This window comes from Xiphophorus couchianus, chromosome 7, assembly GCF_001444195.1.
Source record: "Xiphophorus couchianus chromosome 7, X_couchianus-1.0, whole genome shotgun sequence".
NCBI classification, from domain to species: domain Eukaryota; kingdom Metazoa; phylum Chordata; class Actinopteri; order Cyprinodontiformes; family Poeciliidae; genus Xiphophorus; species Xiphophorus couchianus.
The window spans coordinates 17,668,686-17,678,568 of record NC_040234.1 but is presented as its reverse complement, the minus strand read 5'-3'; the positions used below and the strand labels follow the sequence as shown (position 1 = coordinate 17,678,568).

General features: G+C 37.5%; 1 protein-coding gene across 6 annotated transcripts in view; it reads right to left on the bottom strand.

Moving 5' to 3' along the window:
* Nucleotides 1-477: 477 nt before the first annotated feature.
* Nucleotides 478-9,883, bottom strand: part of LOC114147478 (bromodomain adjacent to zinc finger domain protein 2B-like) — a 33,926-nt gene continuing 24,520 nt past the window's right edge. For 3 of the 6 annotated variants that reach the window (XM_028021913.1, XM_028021916.1, XM_028021919.1), the window contains 17 exons: nt 9,671-9,811; nt 9,114-9,368; nt 8,472-8,695; nt 7,386-7,460; nt 7,066-7,288; nt 6,911-6,973; nt 6,369-6,507; nt 5,691-6,283; nt 4,532-4,697; nt 4,248-4,403; nt 3,132-3,289; nt 2,834-3,039; nt 2,528-2,663; nt 2,142-2,279; nt 1,775-2,043; nt 1,508-1,651; nt 478-825 (listed from right to left, as the gene is read on the bottom strand). In XM_028021913.1, coding sequence (XP_027877714.1) covers nt 678-825; nt 1,508-1,651; nt 1,775-2,043; nt 2,142-2,279; nt 2,528-2,663; nt 2,834-3,039; nt 3,132-3,289; nt 4,248-4,403; nt 4,532-4,697; nt 5,691-6,283; nt 6,369-6,507; nt 6,911-6,973; nt 7,066-7,288; nt 7,386-7,460; nt 8,472-8,695; nt 9,114-9,368; nt 9,671-9,811 — 3,234 coding nt within the window. In that variant the 3' untranslated portion in view covers nt 478-677. The remainder of the gene's footprint in view (nt 826-1,507; nt 1,652-1,774; nt 2,044-2,141; nt 2,280-2,527; nt 2,664-2,833; nt 3,040-3,131; nt 3,290-4,247; nt 4,404-4,531; nt 4,698-5,690; nt 6,284-6,368; nt 6,508-6,910; nt 6,974-7,065; nt 7,289-7,385; nt 7,461-8,471; nt 8,696-9,113; nt 9,369-9,670; nt 9,812-9,883) is intronic. The other 3 variants (XM_028021915.1, XM_028021914.1, XM_028021918.1) reach the window with 3 other exon arrangements.

The following is a 9,883-nucleotide window of genomic DNA, read 5'->3' as shown; positions in this document are numbered from 1 at the left end:
CAAAACTAAGCAGGCAGAAGAGCAGTTTTAGCTTTACATATTATGGCAAAGATCCTGAGAAACTGTGGATAATGAATATAAGTATGATCAGCATCTGTGAAACATTGACTAATGTATACATTTTCTGTGAATTTGCCACTTATGTGATCCCTAGAAATTAGCAATGAATTGGGTCATTCCAGTCTGTTCTGCTGCTCCTCCTAAGCTAATTTCATGCGTTTTGTTGTGGCCAATTTTGGGGGGAATCTATTCACTTTCACATGCAGCTACCTGTCAGTAATCCTGCGGTTTCATGCAGTTCTGTCGGCCAGAGTCAAATAGTTCATGTACTTTGTATATCAGGTTTTCTAAAATAATAATAATAATAATAATAATAATAATATTTGTGAAATCCAATACCCATGACAAGAACTTGAATATAATCTTTTAAAAAACACATATATCCACTTGATAAATTGGATTTCTGACAACACTGGGTTCAGGATGAAGTGTATTTTATTAAAGAAGGCAGTATTCAACACAACCAGACATTCCACAAGTCTTTCCTGTTACCTTTATTGACTTTGCACATCAGTGTTTACAAAAGGTGTGCGATCTGGTCAAAAGTGAAAGCCAGAGCTTTAATTATAAAGAATAATATTGCTGCGTCAACTGTGGGTTTTTTTTGTTGTTTTTTTTCAATGCAGTAACTCGGTCCATCGTTTGTCAAAAAATCTCTTCATCCTGTGGCCGGCTTGTCCAATTTCAGAGTCGTCTTCATTAAATTTTTGACAGTTATCAAAAACCAGGTTCACATCAATAATGAAGTTCTCCTGATTTAAATACCTGTAATCATAAAAGAACAGTTTAATTTACACACTAGACTTTTATATATAGTTATTTACAGTACTTTGCAAAAATGATTCCTACTCTTTGAAGTTTATTTACATTTTGAGAAGTTAAATTTATTTTAATGATTTTTTTTAGATAGATTAACTTCAAATGGGGCACAATTTTGAAGTGGTTTAAAAAATGTTTTCAACTGGCTTTACACTCGTAACCCAAAATCAAAAGTAAATATGATTCAATTCAGTTTTGAGTCAGAACATAAATATTGCTTTTGGGCCTCATAGGTCTGCTTGAGAACATTACTGAGCATCATCAAGATAGAAGGAACATACCAATCCCAAACATACAGCAATGCAAGAATTTAGATCAGAGCATAAGTATACATTAGAATTGTTTAGTCAAAGTACACATTTCAGACTATTTGTAAAAAAAAAAAAAAAGCATTGGAAACATTTTCTTTTTAATTATGCACTACTTTAAACTTCATATCATAAAAAACGTAGGGTTTTATCTAATGGATCAACTCAATGAAAATTGGTACTGTAATGTGACATGTGGAAAAGCATGATATAGTATACACTTTTGAAAGGGAGTGTATATACACATGTATATACCCATAATAAGTAAAAAAAAAAAAAAAAACATATGGCCAATTTAGCACAATGATATTGATACTTACATGTTGTTGATGAGTTTTTCCTTAATAGTAAAGAAGTCCATTGGTTTCTTGATGACTTTTCTGTATCCAGGGACAGACTTGAGCTTGACTGGGCTCAGAAAGGGCCACGCATCCTGATGGGCCTCCAGCTCAGCCAACAGCACTCTGAAAGGAAGAAACAGCTGGTCATCCTTTTTCTATCAAGTGTCACTTTCTTGAACAAAATATTATGGTTGTTTTATACAAAAAAAGACAAATGCTGTATGTTCTGAATGTGCATGTACATACCGACACACAGCCAGCTCACTGTTAGGTGTTTTGGCCCTTTTTGCACAGGAGACAAGGCTGTCAAACCTGGGCTCAGAGCTGTCTTCTCCTTTCCTCTTTTTGAACTCCTTGGAACCTCTTTTTGGCATGTTGTTGCTGCTGGCAACCTCCTCACTGACAAGCTCTCCCTTCACAGATGGCTTACAGTTTTGTTTTACCTCACTGCTTTTATGCTTTCCTCCAGCTGTTTGGTTTTGTTGCTTCCCATCGGGAGGGATTTGACCACTTTCCTGAATGACGGAACACAGAAGATTTTAGGAGATCTAAAAATGTACCATCTGTCCGTTGAAAATTAAGAACAAATTGTCAAAAGGAATCATTCACTCACACAAGAAGAACAAAACCATGCTCCAGCAGGTACCACGGTTATCTTTGGATTATGGCAGTAAGTGTGGCAGCCTTTGTCACAGCCATCACATAGTAAAAGAAGGTCATCATTGTCTCCTTTTTGACAGAGCTGGCACTGCTGGTAAAACAAAAATGTAACGACAAATATACATAATTATTCTGAAGTTTAAAATGATAATTAAAATGTTTAATCATGACTGTTAACATTTCAGATGGTAATACATTAATCTATTAAACTGCCTATTTTCAGATAGCTCAGAACAAATGACTATTAGGGATGTTTACAAAACACATGCTCCTTAGTCGAAGTGTTGCAATAAAATTTTTTAACATATAACCAAAGAGAGATATCAGAAAAAAACCAACCACTTTCATGAAGTCTTGTTTCCAAACAAAAGATTTCTGCAGATGCTGAATGCAAAGAGACAGCTGTGCTGAACTGCGGATTTTACCGAGGGCTTTATGCCACTGTCTCATCCCATGAGCAACCTCCTCTTTGTTGCTGTAAAGAGACAATATAAGACTCATTGGAGAATTTATTTAAAAAAGAATAAGCAGCAGACCGTGTAATTTTTAGTTACAAAGCACCATCCATTGTCTCACTTTACCTCAAATACAAACATGATTATCACATTGTGCTGTCAGATCAGAGGTGTGTAGTTTGAGGTCTACCTTCGCTCAATGTTCTTCTCCAGCTCTGCAAGCCTGATGACTGCTATGTCAAGAAGGTTGTTGGAGCGTTGCATCAAAAAGCCTGAAAGTCTGTCCTGTTGAGTTTCTCCCCATTTTTTGTTTTCCAAAGAAACAGAAGAGAAGGGCTTGTGTTCAAAATAAACCAGATCGTCACTGTTGTACTTTGGTTCACTAGGCATCCAACCCTAAAGTAGATACATTTGTGCATTATAACCATTATGGTGCTGAAAGAATCTTATTTTATTTTGGAGTTTATAAATCAGACACAGATACATACCTGAATGTGTAAATTGGCAGATATTACATTTTTCTCCAGAGCTTCTACCTGCAGCAGCAGATTGCTGTCCACCTCTACGGCTCGCTGTTCAACACACCAGCCTTCAAAAATCTCCCTGCTTATCTTCTGCTTTTCTGGGTCTTTTGTATCAAATTCTGCTGCCACAGACATAGTAAAATATTTTAGGATCTACAGTCAACTTGCAAAGCCTTGTAAAAGTATTCATATCCATTGAATGTCTTTACATCACAGCCACGAATCCCAGTATATTTTAATGGGATTTTATCCAACAAATTAACATGTTATGCAACTGTGAAGCAAAAACAAAATGATTGGTTTGTTTTATATTATTAGTTAACTACAAAGGAAGAGCCAGAAAATGAGGTGTATTTTTATTTAGCTTCTCTGAGGCATTTCTTTGGAGAAGTACATAAGCAAGTTTTTTGGGTTATGTATCTAGCAGATTTGCATGACTAGAAAATGAAAACTATACAATTTATTTTGTAAAAAATGTTCCAAGTGGAGTCAGATTAGATGAAAGGAATCTGTTAACATAAATGTTCGAGTCTTGCAAGATAATCACTGGATTTATGCTTGGACTTTGAGTGGGCCATTCCAACACAAGAGTACTGTAAGTTTGATAAATCTTTACTTTGAAGCTCTGGGTGTATGTTTGGAGTCATTGTTCAATGAACATCTGCCCCAGTTTCAAGTCTTTTCCAACTAGTGACAGGTTTTCTTCATCGGCTTAGCCATTTGTCCCATTGTGGTAATTTGGCACCAATATTTGACATAGAGATGACACCCTTCATCCATCTTGTGTTTCACGTACACACACGTCCCTAAGCACACATACACTTTCCCTCTGCAAAGAAGTTGTTTCTGATTGTTCTGAGGTATGGGTACAGTGTCCACTGTCAAGTAACGCTGAATTCACTCCTTCATAAACTGATACAGTGAATGTATATGGCCAATGATTCCTGATTCCCTGACTTGTTTATTAAATGTATTTTGATAAAAGGTGATATGAATACTTTTTCAAGCCAATGTAGTTTGTGTATCTCAAAATACAACATTTCAGCTTGTTCATATATTATTAGTTGATGTTTAAATTACCATTTGTTCGGTTGGCATAGATCTGGCTCATGTGCTCCATATTTTTTTGGATCTGTTTCTGCAGCACCCTCTCTCTGATACCCCGATTGTGGAGAGAATTGACCAGACTCTGCAGGTTCTCCGCATCTGAAATTCTCCACCAGCCTCTCAGCATCTCTGCCAAAACATGCATTCAGATTTAATGATTCTTCAAGTTCTTTGGGCTGACAATTATCACATTATCACAGTGTGTATCCTGACGGCTTTTTAGTCCACAATATTTAACTTCCCACATACCCTCTTACCTTCAGGAACTGGCTGAGGACAAATGTAGTCCTGAGCCTTGACTACCTCCAGAGGAGAGAATGACGCACAAGCAGGCTTGTTATTCAGAGGCTCTGTGGTCTCACTCTTGTCGACAGAGTCGCAATCTGCCAGACAGAGGTCCTTGTCTCGATTACCCTCTGCTTCCTGGGAGGTTAGATCCAGCAAAGAGGTTATAGAGGAGGGAGAGGGGGACAGGCTGGAACTTGTTGCTAAGATGAACATGTCATACAGTGTCAGACTGCTCAGATGAATGCCAGACTTTACTTTATGAGATGATAAAATGCACAGTACAAAAGTTTGTTTCACTTCTCATTACATACAGCAAAAGTAAAAAATGTAATTTTAAGTATTAAAATAAATAATAAAATAAAATGTTTTAATATTTTAAAAATTCACCTTTTGCAAGTTTTTGCACATCAATTTGGGTCTCTACTGCTACTAGAAACACCTCTAGCACTTAAAAAAAAAAAACACCCAGCCATTTTTGGACAATAAGTTCATGGTTTTGGATGTCTAGAGAATGAGCAAGACCTTCCTAATGTAACGTCACAAATCCGCAGGCACTGCACCTCATCTAGAAACCTCAGCGAAGCCGAGCCCATTATCTGGCAACCCAAGCGGAGCTCCAGCATGATTGGTCAGCTGGTTTTGCCTTTGTATTTGCTGTACAATGACTGCTGGAAAAAACAAGTGTTTTGCTGTTGATTCACCACCCAGAAACCATTTGCTTTCCTGTTGGTTGAACAGCAGACTCTACTTCTGCTTTCCAAATATGTACAGTTGTATAATTACACATCTGTTTGTAACCATTTTCATGTGCCAGAGTAAATGAGTCCGAGAGGCTGATGGGGTGGTGTGGCCAGCATCAGCTTATTTGGATTTAAAGTGACAAGAAGCCCTAAACACACTCATTCTTAAAAGAGCTCTAAATAGGCAGAACTGAGCAGACTAAAATCTCATTATCAAAGAATGATTTTGTGCAAGAAATATAATGAATCTGTTTTGAATAGCCCATAGACCTAACCTAACCTGTTCAAGGAAGCACAATAGGCCACCTTTAAACATTCCCTTGGATTCTGACTAAATCTCAACAAAGCAAACCTAATTGTTTGATACTGCAATAAAATAATGACTGACCTGAGAGTCAGCTGAATGTAGTGTATTAATCCCAGCTTTGGTGTTTTTCTTTGGGGTATTTGGGAGGAGAGATGAGGAGGATTCGGTCCTGACAAGTTGTGAGGAGGAGACGAAAGCTGGACAACTGATGTTCGAGACCACAGAAGAACCATCACAAGGAGCGCGGGGCAGGAGGCTAAACCACTCACTGCTTTTTTCAGTCAATACCGCAGACGGCTGATTGTCAGGCAGGATGGATTGAGGGCTGCGGGTCATGCAGTTATTGTTGAGTTGCACAGCACTGAGCGTAGATGAAGCTGAAGTTTTATCTGTCTCCAGGGTACAATAGGAATGATAAGGCTCTGTGATAGAAACTTGACTATGATGGGTGTTCTCAGCATCAATGTTTGAGTTTTGATCCATTTTGGCTGCTTCAAACAGTTTGCTGAGCTTAGAAAAAGACTTTTGGAGAAAATTGTCATCATTGTTCTGCTGGCACTCTGCCTTGGTTTTAACATTTTCTGTCCTCTGTTGTGAGATCTTTTTCTGCTGCTCCTCCTTTACTCTGACAGAAGCCTTCTGTCTTCCCCCGTCTTTCTCCACCTCCTCCAACTCTGTGAAAGACAAACATTTGGCCAACTAAGAAATATGGAACACAATAACTAAGAATTCAATCATCAATTCTGAATTTACATTTACCATTCTCTACTCCTTCAATAAATATGCCCCCGCAATGTGGGAGGAGCCAGTAACGCCTCGTGTATCGGTCTTCACCAACAACCATCGAGCGCAGTGAGTGAGATGCTTCAAACAGCTTCTGACTAATTTCACTTTGCAACTTAAAAGAGAAAACAAAATCTAAATTTAGATAAATGCATCTCAGTGAATTACAATGCCAGTGAATATTAGTCGTAGTAATTCAACACAAAAAGAGAAACTCAAGTAATATATAAACACATACACTCAGTCTGATGTATTTTCAGTTGTGATTATGATGACTATGGTTAAATTTTATGCCTTTAGACTAATGTCAAGAGGATGCTGAGAGACAAAGGCCAAGATTCCAAACAAGCTGAAGGTTACCAATTATAATGCTTTTTTTACAGGTATATATGTGTAATGTAATCTCGATCATACACAAGTCTCTCTTTGTGAATTGAATAATTGAAACAAAATAACTACTTAATGATTATTTTTCTGTAAAGGCATTCATCATGAAGACATGAACCGTCTTCTTTTACCTTGCATGTTTTCTGGATCTTTGTCTCTAGTTCAGTAATGTCTCTTGAATGTCTAGCAGCTTCCTAGGAGAAATATATATTTGTGACGCTAGAGAATGGGCTGATAGTTAATATTTGAAACAATGATTTTCCACTTAGAGGATACAATTTCTGACCTCCTCTCCATATGTCTCTGATTTCTTCATTTTCCTTCTCCTCATTTCTTCCTCCTGTCCATCATAATCCTCTCCTCGGTCTTTGCTGTCTTCATCCTCTTCTTCGCTGCTCCTGCTTTTCCTCTTACATTTGTTCTGGACAGTGACACTGCTGAAGGTATGGTTCTCTTCTCTTCCATCAATGTGTCTTTTATCTGTTTTCTTTGCATGGATGTTCTTCAATCTACAGAAACAAAAAGTTGGCCAAATTTGATTTCAATACAAATGTAACAATATTCAACTAACATCCATAAGACATCTCAGATGGCTTATTTACTCACTTGCGCAGCTTTCCCTCTAATGCCCACTTATCCTTCCTCAGGTTGGTCATATAATCTATATTTTTGTCGATGTGGCTGAAAAACATCAGGCAAAACCATCAAGCTTTTTTTGCCTGCTAAGTGCAGATTTAGTTGACTAAATGTGAGTATCTGTAGCAGTCTGATCACCCAGCAGTTTCATTAATAATAAAAGGGAAAATAGCCTCTAGCAGTGAATCCCTGGTCTGATTCCCAATTATCTACACTGGATTTAAAAGACCTGCTCCCTTATACCACATCTCCTCTACCTCTTTTGTGTAGCTCATAATAAAACAATAAAGCAGAAGGATCTGAGGCATTTTAACACATCAAAGAGTGCAAAGTATACTTTAAAGCAAGACGCATTGTCTGATGCAACCTGGTGAAAGTCCCCGTCAGCCAGAATTTGACATTTTCATACATATATTGGTACAACAAAGAAGTTTTACAAATAAATTAAGCTTTTTTTCTGTCAAGGACATGAGTTAGCCTAACATCTTAAGTGAACTTGTTATTGTAAATATTTCCAAAGTTTTGTTAGCACACAGAGCCCCTGTTTTTACTGTCCCGATACAGAACAAATTCCTACATTCATTTAATTTTTTTAATTTTTATTTTTTTTGCTTTTAAATGTTGTGAGGATCATTTCTGGAGTGGTTAATTTACTTGTGAGCGTGAACAGATTTCAAAAGAGGATGTTTAGTTTCCAGAGACTTCTGTAAAACACTAATGTCAATGCAAATTAACAATTTTCTGGAGTTCTTGATCAAATACATACAGATAGAACATTTTTGACTGAAGGAAAACACAGGACAAAGAATGAGCCAGAGTCTCTATCAGTACCACACCGGGAAATAAAGAGTAAAGATTACAGAGTTATTTTGTCAACATGTTGAGCGTTGTCAATTAGGCTTCTTCACTCAGTGACATAAATAATGGTGGTATCCACATCAATAGATGGAAAAAAACATACAAATCAGAAAAACTCAATGTGAAGCAGCAATTCTGACAAACATTTCCTAACTTTAATTGCTTTAATTGTAAAATTAAATCTGAAGGTAATCTTACCTGATCACAGCCTTACTGCAGCAGAGTTCGTTAACCAAGAACGCCAGCATTGCAGCCTTATCTGACGGACTGTGAGCCTGGAACGCTTTGGTTTCAAGGCTGTGGGCCAGAGCAGCCACCTCTGTATGTTCAGAATGGGCTTCCATGTAGATTTGCAGGATCTCAGACACATTGTCTTGGTTGATCTCCACATTAGTCAAATGGTCTCCCAACAGGGTTTTGCACTGAAACAGTCAAAGAATTATTATTTTTTTTAAATCTCTAGCTGGTTCCAACTCACGAAGAATTCAAAACCTGTTGACTTTTTCAAACTAAGATAGTGGTGCTAAGTTACAAAGGATAAAAACTGATATAAAATACTTCTTTCCTGTAAGACTGTAAGAACACAATATGAATTAAATCCTTGGCCAAAAGAAAAGAAAAATCTTTCACAGCACATATCAAGTTTTAGGATGCCATTTTCTAAAGTTCCTGACCAAATCTAGTTACCTATGTCTTCAAGCAAAACAAGAACATCAGTATGTTGTATTTTGCCATTTTTGCGCATCTGTCCCCATTTAATACTATATGCATATTTGACATTTCAGCCTCTTGCAGTTAAATACTTGCAGAAATGATACAGGTGAAAAGACATGCCCTCACCTTATGGCCTGCTGGTACACCCGGATCACACACAGCTGCAGACAGCATGCTCACCAGCAGGTCCTGCACCTTCTGCAAACTGTTCCCAATGTTGAGCAACCCGTCTTGCAGGTCGCTTATAGTGATCTGGTTTGAGTTTAATCCGAGTTTCAGAACCGCCCCAAAGTTACGGATAAACTGCAACACCATCAGGCAGTCAGAGAATGTTTTTCCCGGTAAAATCAGTCCAGGTATACAAGGTAATTCTGGAAGAGGCTGGGGAAAGGAACATAATTATTCTTAGCTTTTTAAATTGTGGATTAAAATTAATGATGTACACGTTGCTATAAGTCTCAAAGTATTTTCAAATAAATGATGTAAGCAGTGATATCTGGTTATGGTTATACCAAAAGTACCCACTTGATGGCACTGTTGTGATCTACATCCGTTTCAATTTAAATCAGTTTAAGTGCAGTTTGGTTGTCAAGTACACAAAGAGCTGTTCAAATCTTCAAGCATGCAGCTTCAGCAACATTACAGTGATTATGGCATTGATAAACAGCTTACATTATGCATACCTTATGATCTGGTAAACACATGTCTTCTTTTGGCTTCATTAGCTCCTTAGCTTTTTTCTGCTTCAGTCTTCTGAGCTCCAGTTTCTTCTTCTTGTTTAATTGTTTCTCTGCTTTCTTTTCTTTTCTCAGACGTTCTTTCTCCTGCAACAAAGAAATTAGATTTACCATCCCAACAAAAGCACCATAGGCTTGTTCTAAATTTTTTGATGGGGC